The sequence below is a fragment of the Macrosteles quadrilineatus genome, unplaced genomic scaffold (genome assembly GCF_028750875.1).
Source record: "Macrosteles quadrilineatus isolate MER2022 unplaced genomic scaffold, UCM_ALF_1.0 Scaffold_2__2_contigs__length_208266976, whole genome shotgun sequence".
NCBI classification, from domain to species: Eukaryota; Metazoa; Arthropoda; class Insecta; order Hemiptera; family Cicadellidae; genus Macrosteles; species Macrosteles quadrilineatus.
In genome coordinates, this window is record NW_026542595.1 from 8,604,366 (window position 1) to 8,619,843 (window position 15,478).

The 15,478-nt window shown below is 34.9% G+C and overlaps 1 protein-coding gene across 1 annotated transcript; it reads right to left on the reverse strand.

Annotated features, from left to right (window-relative positions):
- Nucleotides 1–657: 657 nt before the first annotated feature.
- On the reverse strand, nucleotides 658–13,754 carry LOC128987861 (uncharacterized). Its single transcript, XM_054408921.1, has 2 exons — nucleotides 13,584–13,754; nucleotides 658–1,473 (listed from the first exon to the last, which is right to left on the reverse strand). Exons 1-2 carry the CDS (start codon nucleotides 13,627–13,629, stop codon nucleotides 866–868), a joined length of 654 nt encoding a protein of 217 aa, XP_054264896.1. The 5' UTR covers nucleotides 13,630–13,754; the 3' UTR covers nucleotides 658–865.
- Nucleotides 13,755–15,478: the final 1,724 nt, after the last annotated feature.

The window sequence follows — 15,478 nt, forward strand, 5'->3', positions numbered from 1 at the left end:
GTGTCCGTAACGTGTTTTGTGTCGTGTGTAAATGTTTATTTATTTTTACGTGTTAAATATGACACTCTTCATATGGAGAAAGAAGAAGTCCTTGTACCGCCTGATGATGACTCCACATAGGAGTCGAAACTAGTTGCAACTGCAATTAAATTGGATTGCTTGATAGCAGGTATTTAAACCTTTTTAATATTATTTGGCAATCCGGAGGCTACATCCACAATTAAATGTCACCTTGTTTTATGTATGTTTGTTCAATTGTTCATGTTTAAAGTTACCAGTGAAGTTGCCATTCAACAACAAAAATCTTTATTTATGAACATTTTTCAATTAAACTCTTTGAGTTAAAGAAAAATCATACTAGTCTGTTAGTCTCAATTGTAATAGGAGGGTCAAATATTGTATTGTACAGTAATTAATAAAGTTGGGTTTTGTAAGCGAGTGCTGAGTTTCATTCCTGAGCTATGTCACCCAAAGTAACAGTGGGTATTCCAAGAGGAATACGTACCGTTACACAATGTCCTACTACTTCCCAACAACAATATTTTTAGGTAATCTTACATCATAGCTACAGGTCAGACTTGTTAAAATGTGAATTAATATGCACTGTAGCCTACTGTTTCAAATCAAATCCCAAAAGGAAGATAAATGCATACAAAATTTGATATTGTTATTTTATTGCAAAGGTAAATACACAGTCAGAATGCTTAAGCAAATATAAAAGTTAAAAATACGATATTAAAGGTGTACAAAAATCAGTCTTTTAAATAATGTGTAAATTTTACCATCTTTAAGTAGGCTTAAAGGAGATTCCCACTTTCGGCGTACCAGTAAAATTAAAAGTCAGCTCATTAGTATGTTACCTACATCACTTCATACCATCATCAGACATCCAAGCAACCTCTTCATCAAGAGATTGTAATTTCAATTTAACATCTTCAACTGATACTTTCAAACATTTGGATTGCTTTTTTCCTCTTCTTAATCTTTTCACTTTTAATTTTCTGTGTCTTTGTTTAGTTTTATTTACAAAATCATCAAATGACAAGTACCGTTTCAACCTAGTTTTTCCCATCAACGATAATGATCCATTTTTTCGAGTAAACACTGGATTTTCAAAAATTGTTTCCAAAGTACCATTTTTTGGCAGTGTAGGGGTTGCCCTTTTTTTTGCATTTGATGAAAACTTATCACAATGAGTTGATTGTAACTTCCTCTGAGGGCGCAAACTATATCTTCTATTGGTTTTTTTATCATTGCTTTCAATAAATGTTGCCTCATCTTGAAAATTACTTGCACTTAGTTCTAGAAGTTCCATTTCTTCTTCCATTTCTTTTAGCTCTTCTGATAACTCGTCTTCAATTTCTTTAAGTTCGTTCACCTCTGACAACTTATTTTTTCCTGATGCTGCATTTTTACTATTCATTTGTAAACTATCAACTTCCTCTTTTACATCTGGTAGGCCTTCTCCTTTATCTGGAAACACAATACGGAGTTAGATCACCTTAATAAAAGAGAGATCTTATTTACAATACAGTATAGTTCTTATTCTTTGCCTAGAAGCTGGAAGATGTGGTATAGCCAAAACCATTACAAAGATTATAGCCTACTGAAAATTGTGTAATTTCTGAGCAGATGAACAATTTTATGTATGGATTTAATTTTGACAATGCACCTATTCTAAATGTTATGGCATACCTATATGGAATGTTTTGTGCAAATAAAGTATGTCTATGTCTAATCAGTAGTAGAGTAAGGGGCAGCCGAGTTGGCGGAAAGCTCTACTACCCATTTCGCCTGCCAAATGTGTACTATCCCGCGTGAAGACATTGTTTCACAACCACTGTCTCTTGACCCTTTTCGTTCTGTACTGTACTACGATACCTACAGTAATTATATTTACACACACTTATAATTATGCCTTAGAAATATACTATCCTAAAGTTGTCTATTTCATGACGATTATATTAGTAGTTTTTACGCTATAGCATGTAAAAGACGACCGTTGTTTGAAAAGTACCAGAACATGAAACCGCTTAAAAACATGAAAATAAAACAAATAAACGTAGAATTAAATTGTAAAATTGTTATCTAACTTATATTTTTAAGTCTACTAGTTACGTTGCAATAACAGCTCAAGCTCAAATAACTACACTTTTGACTCAAGAATAGCGCTACGCGAAAGGGGACGACCGTGACCACATGAGAAATGTTTTTAGTAAAGACAGGCCATGAGCCTAGGTTCGCAAAAGGGTAGTAGTTGCCTGCCTGTCCGACACCGCCAACTCGGCTGCCCCTTACTCTAACTAGATGTTTCCAGTTAATAATATTAACTACATTTCAATGTCATTTTAATAATTTAAATACAATTTTACATTGTCACCACAAAATAAATCAAAAGTCAATAGGCCTACTTAATACTGTAAAGGTTTTAACAGAGTACACAATACTGCCCGACAGGACAGTTAACATTTACATCTTACTTTTGATATGTTAAAGGTGAAAATTTTTCCATACAGTAGACTTCCTCTTATCCGTACTCCTCGGGACCGAGGCCAGTCCAGATAACGGGTTTTCCGGTTAAACCGACGTCCCCAAAAACTCTTTAAAACGGACTGTTTACTGTGATATTTGACTTAAATTTAGGAGAGCATTGTATTTAGACACGTTGTCACTGGTCTCAAATCTTTCCCACGAAAACAGTTGTTTCAGTACTGCCCACTTCCTGCCGATCTAGTCCGGTTAAACCAATGTGCTGATAAAAATTGTCCGGTTAAACAGATGTCATTTCCACCGGGTGTAGTCCGGTTAATCCGATGTCCGGTTAAAAGGTATCTGGATAAGAGAGAGTCTACTGTACGACGTTTTTTCGCAAACACTATAATAACGTCTTTAACCAGAAGACCTTGGTTTCGTTGTTCTTTCACCATTATTTTTAGTTAATCACAAGCGCAGTACGTACAATGCCGTTTCAAAATGGCAGCACTTTAAAATATTTTATGCCAAATTTCACAAAAACCGTTTACTTAACAAAAAAATTGCAAGAGACAAAAAATTTAGTAAATTTTATGTAGTTTTCAATGATACCTTATTTGTTAAGAACGGATATATAATAACAAAGAAATGCCTTCTTTTCCAAATGCATGACCACTTTTCTCCATTTAAACAATGCTAATACTCCTATTACGATGTTTAGCATTGTTTAAATGGAGAAAAGTGGTCATGCATTTGGAAAAGAAGGCATTTCTTTGTTACTATTTATCCGTTCTTAACAAATAAGGTATCATTAAAAACTACATAAAATTTACTAAATTTTTGGTTACTTGCAACTTTTTCGTTAAGTTAATGGTTTTTGTGAAATTTTGCATCAAATATTTTAAATTGCTGCCATTTTGAAACAGTTAATGATTTTTTAGTATAATTTTAAACCAAGATAAGTCTTAATACGATAAACAGTTTTGCAAAATCTCAACGCTGTATTCCAAACTGTTTAGGAGTTATTAATATTTTTGTAAAAAACACATAAATACCGACAGTTGGTAAACTAGGCACCACAGACCCATGTTCCTATGGCGAAATGTGTTTGTCTTGACCTAAGCAATAACGCTATATACATGTGTCCAGAGAGTTACGGGACACCCTGTATATGCATATGATAGCTAACATTGGCCACACAATCTGGTAATGCATTTAGCAAAAATGATTTAAAGGCAAAATTATTTGGCAATATGCTTCTGTTTCTAGATTACTAATTTGGTGTTTTATGGTTAGGTAAGATTTCAGAGGGGAGGGCAAATTTGTCCAAAACTTCCGGTTTTCTACTAGATAAAATATGGTCACCATTTTTATTTTTAGAAGTTTCTGTGGTCTATAACGCAATGCATAATACAAACTAATTTAGGTGTTAAGTTATCTGAGTGTGTAGGTAAAGTAGGACATAAAAGAAGTATTGTTTTTGTCAAAATTAGTGATTTGTTGGTTTTCAAAGTGATGTCTAGTGTGTGTGTGGATGTGTAGGCCTACAGACCTCTAGGCAAATTTTAATTTTCCAAAATAAATCATTTGCACAAAGATAGGCTAAGTTACTTATACTCAATAGGCCTAACTACCTCGTAAGCTAGTAAGGTTTTAAGCTTCTGATTCTTCAGATGACGGTTACACAGTTGTCCCGGAAATAAGTTAGGCCAAGTTAATGTTTTGCAATTGATAAAACATTTCCTGTCCACATTTCTGACAATTCGCCACATTTCTAGGCCTACCTTTGTCATTTTCATTTATAATTCGCACAATATCGAGACTCAACATGCATGAATTACACGACAGTCACTCCTCTGACGTCGTTCTTGGTGAGGACAATGCACAAGGTGAACGTAGTTCACATCACTGAGCCACTGTTCCATCATCATTCCTCCCTATCTGGGAGGTACTTTAAGGGGATATGGCAGGGAAATAATGAATTTTTTTAAGAAAGTGATTTTTAGCGAATTTCCCATATAGGGAATAAGCTATTACAGTAGAACTCATGGTAAGACCTGGACGCGGGACCGATTTTTTTTTCATTTTGAGGTCCCTAGAGGCCAAAAATACCATCCGTTCAAATTCATATATATATATATTTATATATATATATATGTGTCCGTTAGCGCAATAACTCGAGCAAAAATGATCAGATTTTGATGAAATTTGGTACAAACGTGTAAACCTACGTTTATTCTAACGAGTTCGCGATCTAGCATAATCGGACCATGGGAACAGGGGTTTATGGGGGGTTTTATGGGGTAAAAATGTGTTTTTCCCATTTTTTAACCTAAAAACAAAAAATTTTTCAATTTCTTTCAAAACCGTTTTGTAGAGCTTAAAAAAAGAAATAATTTAGTATATTGAAGCGCTTGTATGCCTAACGGTCACGGAGAAAATTCAAAAATAGTTTAATTTAAAATTCTCATGTTTTCTGATGGAGAAAATAAAAATTGTTGTAGTTTACTTGTTTATGGATATATATTGATAAAATTTGGCAAATTTATTTATTTCATCCCATACTATTCACGTATGGTCAAAAAACATTTTTTACCTTCCCCGTAGCAGCAAACCTAAGCACTCGTTAAATCTAATGTTATTTAAATAGGGAATAAATATGTCTTATTTATGGAAATATTTGAGTAAAAAAGTAATCAGACAAGTTGAAATTCGCTTAGTCTGCAGGTATGCTGCGGCGGGGGTATTTAAATTTGTCTATTATTTATTGAGCGAAGCTCTTATACGCCGTCTCTTATGCGTTTCGTAATACGCAAACTCCTCCTAGACGGCTTAATCAATCGTTTTCAAATTTTGCATTTTGATAAAGACCATAGGCCTATCGGTGAGTGCCAACATCTATATGGCGTTAAAAAAGTCTCTCAAGAATCCGCCCCAATGGGTCTCTATGTTTCAATGTAATCCTTATGGAAGCAGTATTTGACACATAAACAAAGTCATATGATCAGCTGTTGACTTTTGAATGCAGTAGATAAAGAAATAGCTGTTAGCATTATTCCTCAGATATTAAAACAGAAACGGTATGGATCATAAATATAATCAAATGACGACATTAGCTTGAGATAGTCCTGAGCTTGAGGTCCGTGACGTAGGAAGTGGTGAGGGAAGTAGTAAAGGTGAGCAGTCTGGAGTGTGGAAACTGTTTATGACGATTAGATTTAGGTATCTGCATTCCTAAAATTCTATGGGAAGGGAGAAAAACGGTTCCGCGACGTAGGAAGTGGTGAAGGAAGTAGTAAAGGCTAGCAGTGCAGAGTGGGGGAACCGTTTGGGCAGTTAGATAAATGTATCTAATACTTAAATGCTATGAGAAGGGAACTGTACGGAGTGTAGGAACTGTTTATGACGATTAGATTAAGGTATCTACAATCTTAAAATTCTATGGAAACAGATAGAAACAGGTCCGCGACGTAAGAAGAGGTGAAGGAAGTAGTAAGGTGAGCAGTGTGGAGTGTGGGAACTGGAAACCGTTTGTAGCAGTTAGATTAATGTACCTGCAATGCTGAAATGCTATGAGAAGGGATGGAAACATGTCCACGACATAGAAAATTGTGAAAGAAGTAGTAAAGGCTAGCAGTGCGGAGTGTGGTCGATGTTTGTGGCAATTAGATTAACATATCTAAAATACTAAAATGCTATGGAATGTGATGAAAACAGGTACAGGATGGCTTAGGAAATAGTAAAGTATGAGCATAGTGTGAGAACCGTCTGAGGCAGTTAGATTAATGTATCTTCAATCCTAAAATGCTATGAGAAGGGAAGGAAACAGGCCCCTCGACGTAAGAAGTGGCGAAGGAAGTAGTAAAGGCTAGCAGTGCAGAGTGGGGGAACCGTTTGGGCAGTTAGATAAATGTATCTAATACTTAAATGCTATGAGAAGGGAACTGTACGGAGTGTAGGAACTGTTTATGACGATTAGATTAAGGTATCTACAATCTTAAAATTCTATGGAAACAGATAGAAACAGGTCCGCGACGTAAGAAGAGGTGAAGGAAGTAGTAAGGTGAGCAGTGTGGAGTGTGGGAACTGGAAACCGTTTGTAGCAGTTAGATTAATGTACCTGCAATGCTGAAATGCTATGAGAAGGGATGGAAACATGTCCACGACATAGAAAATGGTGAAAGAAGTAGTAAAGGCTAGCAGTGCGGAGTGTGGTCGATGTTTGTGGCAATTAGATTAACATATCTAAAATACTAAAATGCTATGGAATGTGATGAAAACAGGTACAGGATGGCTTAGGAAATAGTAAAGTATGAGCATAGTGTGAGAACCGTCTGAGGCAGTTAGATTAATGTATCTTCAATCCTAAAATGATATGAGAAGGGAAGGAAACAGGCCCCTCGACGTAAGAAGTGGCGAAGGAAGTAGTAAAGGCTAGCAGTGCAGAGTGGGGGAACCGTTTGGGCAGTTAGATAAATGTATCTAATACGTAAATGCTGAGAAGGGAAGGAAACAGGTATATGACGTAGGAAATGGCGAAGGAAGTAGTAAGGCTTGCAGTGCAGAGTGTGGGAGGGAGTCGATACATATTTTGATACATGCAATCGTTTACAATAGAAATTTACAACTGAGTTGACAACAGCTGACTTTTACTCCATAGACGTTGAAAACAATTTTTACTCCCTAAAGAGTAAAAATGCTACTTTTACTGCTACATACGACTGTTTTTACTGCAGTATTACAAAAACAATATAATATGAACCCTTGATGACTCCGCTCAATTTTGTGGATGCTTCTGCGAACGCCACCTAGTTATTTATAATGCTAAAAATAAGAAAAATTGGTCAAAAATAAAAAAATTGGTCAAAAATAAAAAAATATGTTTTTTTGTGCTTAGGCTATATTATGAATAATACAGATAATATTTTTAAAAAATCCGATCATTGACTTAATTTAGTAATAATTAGGCTACATAATAATATAATAATAATAAAATGCTTGCATAAACAAAAAGTTGATACATAACTCAATAATAAGTATCACCATGGTTACACTGCCAAGTGTACCAAGTGCCAAATGTTGTGCCAAGTGTTTTAGCGTGTGATTCCCGCTAATCAGTTTTTTAACGTTTTTAACTGGCCTACTAAATTTGATATATCTTCAAAACGGTTTATGCTACATGATTCAAATTTTGACCAAGTGTTTAGAATATTATTATCTAAATAATTAGGTAGAATTGTAAATGTATGTCTATTCTAAAGTGAAAAAAGATTTTTTTATTTCCACAGAAAACCAATTTATTTTTTTGTAAATTACAAAATGGCCCATGAAAAGTAATAAATCAAGTTATATTTCTACCTAAATATTTAGAGGGCATTATTCCCTGCAAACTGGTGGTTTAATGATTAAAATCCAATAAGTTAATTAGAACTGAAGTTATATCAAATTCAGTTAATTACCTAAAAAAAGAACAAAAAAAATATTAAGGGTGTACTTAACAAAAAAATTTACTTTTAACTATGTTAATACTGATTTTTATGCCTATAAAACACATGGTAGCCTATAAGATTGAAAGACCTAGTGATAATCTTAAGGAAGTTAGCATTTTCACTGCCATATCCCCTTAACACAAGCCTTTTAGTACCTATATATATATAATACGCTAAGCCGATTTTTGTTAACAGAACTCCTCCCTCATTTTTGGACCGATTTTGATGATTAAAGTGTAAAAAATAATGCCCTGATCTGTAGTTTTGCATCGTGTTTTTCGTTTTATGATATCTTTATTAGTTTGGTCAGGATCTTCCACCAAAGTTGGGGTTTCTCCCATAAGATTAACATGGGGGAATCTAAATATTTAATTGTAAACTTTGCCTCCACTAATTTGAGAGAACGGCGGGGCGTAGAAACTTGGTAGAGGAGTCCAAAGAAAGGTCTTGGTCTGTAGATGAGTTATCAAAAGAAAAACAAAGTAAATTCTCTTAGGGCTCTGCCCCAGAAGCCTTTAAAGATCCCTCCACAGATTTGTTTACATTTTGGCCATGTGGATAATACTTTTTAATAAAACAGCTGTTAATTTTAAACAACGCACATTTATTGGGAGCATAGGGAGTTACTGAATTGTCCAAAAGAAGTATTATGTTATTTTCTGATTTTAAAATTGATTTTCTTCTATACCATGTCATGTGTTGCAATATAAGGTTCCATTACGAAATCAGTGGAAAATCCTTTTATCACAATAACTCTTACAATTATTTCTTATTGAACTATATTATATCTATTTTACGGGTTGGTGTCTGCCTTTGTCATACCTTTCCCCTATGTTTTATCATATTACTCTAGACAGATCATCATAGGGTCATTGGCATAAGATTATTGTCATACATGCTTTCAATCATTGTAAAAATTTTCGATTGTGTAATACAGTATAAAATAATACAAGTGCAGAAGGGAACGGTGCCCATTTGAGCTGTGTCCATATTTTGTTAAATTAATAGTGGTCTACAGCAACTGGATAAAACATTTTACAATATTTATGTAGAAATATGTGCATGATTTAGAAAGTCATTAAGCTGGAATACTGCAATATACTGCACACTTTTCAGAGAGGTTAGGCCTACTTCAATGTATTCTTTTAGCTTAGTGAAAACGTAATATAGATATGTATACAAATAAGAACTTGAACTCTTAGAGAGCCTTTGAATGTTATTAGACTAAGGAAAAGGGTTGTGCATGTTTACTAGCGCTACTCAGCAAAAAAACCATTTAATTTATCTCTTAAATATATATTTTAAAGGGCACTGAGCAGCCATCTAAAAAAAAATCTATTTAACTTCCTCATATAGTTACAAAATGCTCAAACTCGCATTGTGACATTTATAATTCGGCTTATATTTCTCTAACGGAAAATTCATCCTGCAGAATAATTTTATTGTGCTCTTATAACATTGTGTCTAATAACATCTTCGTGTCTAATAACATCCAAGCACAGAAACCTTGCCTAAAATGGTACCTATCTTGACAAACGTATTTACAGTGGCCTATATTACGGACCGTGGCCAACTGGGTTGGTAACATTATTGAAAATAACACAACATTTTGGCTGTAAAAATGGCCCAATGAGTAAATACTATTTAAGCAGCAACTGTCATGACAGAAAGGTCATAGCCTATTCCTTCTAAACTAGATCACATCATCCTTTATAAGATACGTTGATTAACAATGCATGTAGACGTCAATATTTACGTGACAGCCAACTTACATTATTTTTGCTTTTTGGGAATGCCTCATTGCTATGTCATTTGCATTATTTGTTGCCAATGAAGCCGCAAGACCATATAAATGAGGAGTACCCTAACAGTTCAAGAATAAAAGCCAACTTCACTTCAAGTATATTCCACTACACCTAACATTCCGTAGAGAGATTATATTGACAACTTTATGTAATTGATGAAGGCTGAGTCAACTAACTGACATCCCCCATGTCTAGAAATTCCAGCTTTAACACTAACCCTACAACAAATTTCTCAAAACTGTGCTAGAGGGTTATTCATTGGCACAGAAGTACGATATGAACTGACGCGACGTAACGGAGGAAAAATCAAACTTACACTGTAAACGTATATACCTCCCTTTGAAGTTAGAACGTGTCTTCCCAATAAACAGATTTTTTTTTCAAATAAAATCATAGATTTATCTGCATTACACTGATGAAATCTTGAAAGTGTTTAACTTCAAAAGATCCACCAATACGATTTTAATACTATTTAAAGGTTCTTGCAAAGGAACCAGATAACATACTATCTCCGATGACGTACGATATGGGAATTTTTTTATTCATTCAATAATCAACCATATTTGGTAACTAACGCAATTAATATCATTGTTTTTACACTTATTACTCTTTAAACAATGCTAAATGATCAAAATATGTATAATTTCACTCAATTTATCGCAGTTAGACGAATTAGGGTAATCCTTGAAAGTAACTGTCGATTTCGACGGGTTTCACCTAGTAATATATAAGTAAAGCCTAATATTTTTAGTAAAAAAGATAACTAAACCTAAATAAGATATTTTAAAAGAAAATAACTAGCCTACTTAAGTTATAACTTTTTTCTGTTGTAATTTTAAGAAAAATAAGTGGCAAATATTTACTGTATTTACATTGGGATATGATGTAATTTTTATATGTCTACTTGCAGTATTTTTAACGCTGAATCCAAAAATGCAATCAGTTATTGTCGGAGAGATTCCTAAGTGGCCGTAAAACGAAGGTTAGGATTACTAATCTAAGGATAATTGAGCGGTACTGAAGGTAATGGTAATATGGCGTGTTCTGGACGGGTCCGTACTGAGTGAGGAGTGAGGACTGAGTGAGAAGAGCAAACAACTGTTTATGCGGAATGAAATCAAATCAATTCGTTTTGAAACCAAATAAGTTAATCAGTTCTTATTTAGGCATGTGAGGAAGCACAGAAAACGGACTACTATAACTCAGAATGCCAACCGCATCGTAAAAAGCATTAAGCGTTTTGAGAGAGCTTTGCATGTCAATCCGTAGGCAGCGCCACCAGCGTTGCCATGCACTCAGCATAGCAACGCTGGTGGCGCTGCCTACGGATTGACAGGCAAAGCTCTCTCAAAACGCTTAATGCTTTTTACCATGCGGTTGGCATTCTGGGTTATAGTAGTACGTTTTCTGTGGAGGAAGGTAGGTCGGGTTTTATGCGGATTGGTGACTGTATTAAGTGTTTTGAAGTGAGGTTAGATTAGGAAGGTAAAGGTTAGGTTATAATGAACCGACTCATTAATTTATGCAACTTCCAGACTGTTTTTGCACAATTAAATAGTGGGTGAACACAATGAAATAACGATAGGGCCTATCAAAAATGAGCAAGCATTTTAACCTTTAACTTACCTAATCTAACCTCACTTCAAAGGACTTAACTTAATATAGTCACGAATCCGCATAAAGTCCGACCTATATTCCTCACATGCCTTTTCTGACATAAAATGCGATTTAAAAATTAAAAGGTTGGGTTGGGTTAGGTTAGATTAGATTAGATTACCAGTATGTAATATAATTTATTAGTTGCTGATACATTAAATTATGCACTGTGGTATGTTTTCTCTTTTAGACACAATGGGATTATGCACTACGGCACGTTCATTAACAGACGTTGAGGCATTTATTAGTCAATGGTTGAGGATTGGAATGAGAACGATGATCATGTCGGCAGTGGCCTAGCTTCTATAACTGGTATTTTACGTGAATAAATTCTATTTTGTTTTATAATTTAAGTTCATGTGATTAGTTTAGCCTATGTATCGTAGTTGATTTATTGTATTTTCTAAACAGCACCAAAGTCCATTTTCTTTTAAAAATCTATTTATTGCATATTGTAACTCTGATTTTGCTCTCATGGTGTCGTGTGTGGTTTTGTCTGTTTAGTATTGAATGTAAACAACTGAGAGCTGTTTCCACTCCACAAACCTTCCACCCGTTTTAGTGTTAGTCGCCACTAGAACTTGGACTCATCCATACCACAGATATTATAATAAATCAACAATACCCCCGCCGCAGCAAATCTGCAGACTAAGCGACTTTCAACTTGTCTGATTACATTTTTACTCAAATATTTCCATAAATAAGACATATTTATTCCCTATTTAAATAACATTAGATTTAACAAGTGCTTAGGTTTGCTGCTACGGGGAAGGTAAAAAGTGTTTTTTGACCATACATGAATAGTATGGGAGGAAATAAATAAATTTGCCAAATTTTATCAATGTCTATCCATAAACAAGTAAACTACAACAATTTTTATTTTATCCATAAGAATAACATGGGAATTTTAAATTTACAATTTTTTGGAATTTTCTCCGTAACCATTAGGCGCATTATAACGGTTCAATATACTAAATTATTTGTTTTTTTAAGCTCTACAAAATAGTTTAGAAAGAAATTGCAAAATTTTATGTTTTTTGGGTCAAAAATGGGAAAAACCCATTTTTACTCCATAAAAGCCCCCATAAACCCCCGTTCCCATGGTCCGATCATGCTGGTTCGCGAACTCGTTCGAATAAACGTAGGTTTACACGTTTGTACCAAATTTCATCAAAATCGGATAATTTTTGCTTGAGTTATCGCGCTAACGGACACATATAAGTATATAGCCTATATATGAATTTGAACGGATGGTGTTTTTGGCCTCTAGGGACCTCAAAATGAAAAAAAAATCGGTCCCGCGTCCAGGTCTTACCATGAGTACTACGGTAATAGCTTATTCCCTATATGGGAAATTCGCTAAAACTTAAGCTTAATATTAATTATTTAACTGTACGGCCACTTAGGAATCTCTCCGACCAAAACTGATTGCATTTTTGGATTCAGCGTAAAAAATAGGCCTACTGTAAGTAGACATATCAAAATTACATCATATCCCAGTGTAAGTAGGGTAAATATTTACCAAATAAGTTTTAAGTTAGGCCTACTATTAGAAAAACCAAAGATGTCGTTTACCTTAGTTAGAAATTAATGAATGGGGGAGGGACATTTTGTAGTTTCTAAATGGAACAGCCATGGCTATTAAAGTTGGTTAAATCCATATCCGCTAGATTGCCACTTAACTTAGGCCAAAAGTTTAGTTCTAACTTACCTATCCGTCAAACATGGCAAATAGCCTAAGTGAAACATAAAATCTAAATTAGTACAAAAACAGTGAAAAATTAGATTTTCCTTTAAGAGCGACAGGAAAAAAGGTTAGTGGTTATTTAGCTTTGATGTAAGTTAATTCTGCACAACCTCATAAAATTGTCCAGGTAAAATCTCTCATGTTAATATAGAAATCAAGCTCTTAAGTTATACATGGTTATACCCTACTAAAAAAAACATACAAATTAAAAATTAAGCCTAATTCTTGAGAACTGAGTATTTTATTTCAAATACAAATCTTACCAATACCAGTCTTAGGGGATGCTTTTTTAGAAGTTACCCAATAAGTTTAGCCTTGTAACATTTAATTTAAATGTCCTACTTTGAGGTTAGGTGAAAAAATAATTCCTTGCACACTTAAAATTTTGATACAATAAAGTTAATGATTACTTACTTTCAAATAAAATATTAGCAGTGTCATTTGAGAAACTAAATGACATGATTGAAATGAGTTTTTATTATCAACTAACTAAGCCTAGGCCTAGTACGCTATCATCATTCATCATCGATGGGTTACACTTGGCTAGGCTGCGTGGTAGACTAGCGTCTAGACTGCCAGTGCAAGTCCGAGGATCGGACTGATCGGAGGATCGTGGATCAGATCAGTAGATCACCCCCCACCACCGCACCATGTCGTACGCTTCCGAATCATACCGGCCGGCGCATCAGCATAGCTTATCTAACTGTTCGCGGAAAATTGTTATCTGTATCACTGTCGCTGTCAAAATGTATAATTTGTAGATTTAATTTGAATTAAATATAATTAAACTATCATAACCTAATCAAACTAACCAAACTTGCTGATAATGATAAACTCGAATGAAGGTTTACTAATCAAAAAATAGCTCTGTTTTAAAAATAAAATTATAAATGTCTCAAATTCAATTTTACAATCTTTTAATTATAAAATTAAACTGTCATAACTTAACCAAACCAACCAAACTTGCTGATATGAAAAAATTGTTGACAAAAAGTTAGTGCTCCCGGTGGGATTCGAACCCGGCATCTTCAGATTATCAGCCCGACACGCTATCCACTACACCACAAAGGCTCATGACTTAGTTCCGTATCGTTGCAGTAATGGTTGACGTCACGCCATCGGCACTGAGCGGTGGTGGGGGGTTTTTCGATCTGATCCACGATCCTACCGATCCTAGGAGTTGCACTGGCAGTCTAGATGCTTATGCTTGCTTGGCTGCTAGTGCTAGCTAGCTAGGCTCAGGCTCGGGTCTGACTTAGGGGAAGTACGAATGAGGCATTAGTTCAAAATTCCTCCGTGAACAGCGCTGTAGTAGAGAGCACTTTGGCAATGAAGGTTTAAGTTACTAATCGCAAAAATAGTTCTGTTCATAAAATAAAATTATAAATGCCTCAAATTCAATTTTATTATTTTTTAATTATAAAATTAAACTATCATAACCTAACCGAACTAACCAAACTTGCTGATAATGAAATAATATAACAAAAGTTTATTAATAGAAAAAATAATTCAGTTTATTAAATAAAACTAGAAATTGCTCTACTAAAATTTTATAATGACTTAATAATAAAATTGAACTGTCATAACCGGACCAAACCAACCAAACTTGCTGATAATAAAAAAATCTTGGACAAAAAGTTAATGCTACGAGCGGGATTTGAACCCGGGACCTTCAGCACATCAGCCCGGCACACTAACCATTAGACCACCGAGGCCGATGACCACTATTCGTTTTGTTACGGTAATGGCGTTCCCTCAGCTAATAAGAAGCCCACAGCTGTCATCGTAGCCTCTTCTATATCTCCCCTGAGTAAATACCCTCAGGCTCAGGGCTCCCGGCTCAGGCTCCCATACACGCACTCAAACACACACACAACAGTCGACAATCATCACAACACAACTCACAACACAACACACGAGACCTTACCGACAGACCGCCACCGCCCACCACCGCGACCGCGCCGTGCAGAACCACGGCCGCCAAAGGCGGCCGTGGCAGAACGCATCATTCCGTGGGGTCGCTGTTTGCTAGGGTATGAAAAGATTACACATACAAATGTTTTCCGAATAAATATTTAAAATATATTAAATTCTTGATTACGATTTAAAATACAGTTTGGAGACTTTTCAAATTTATATTAATTTTATCATTGGATGAAGTTTTTATAGTAGTTTGACTAAGGACTTAACACAATTTATGTACAGATGAACTAACTGATGACTATGGCTGTTTCGTTTGTAGTTTAAAGGTCTGTGACTTTTAGCGGTTGTTTCCGGTGCTTACTTTTTGCAACCATCTTTAAAAGTGC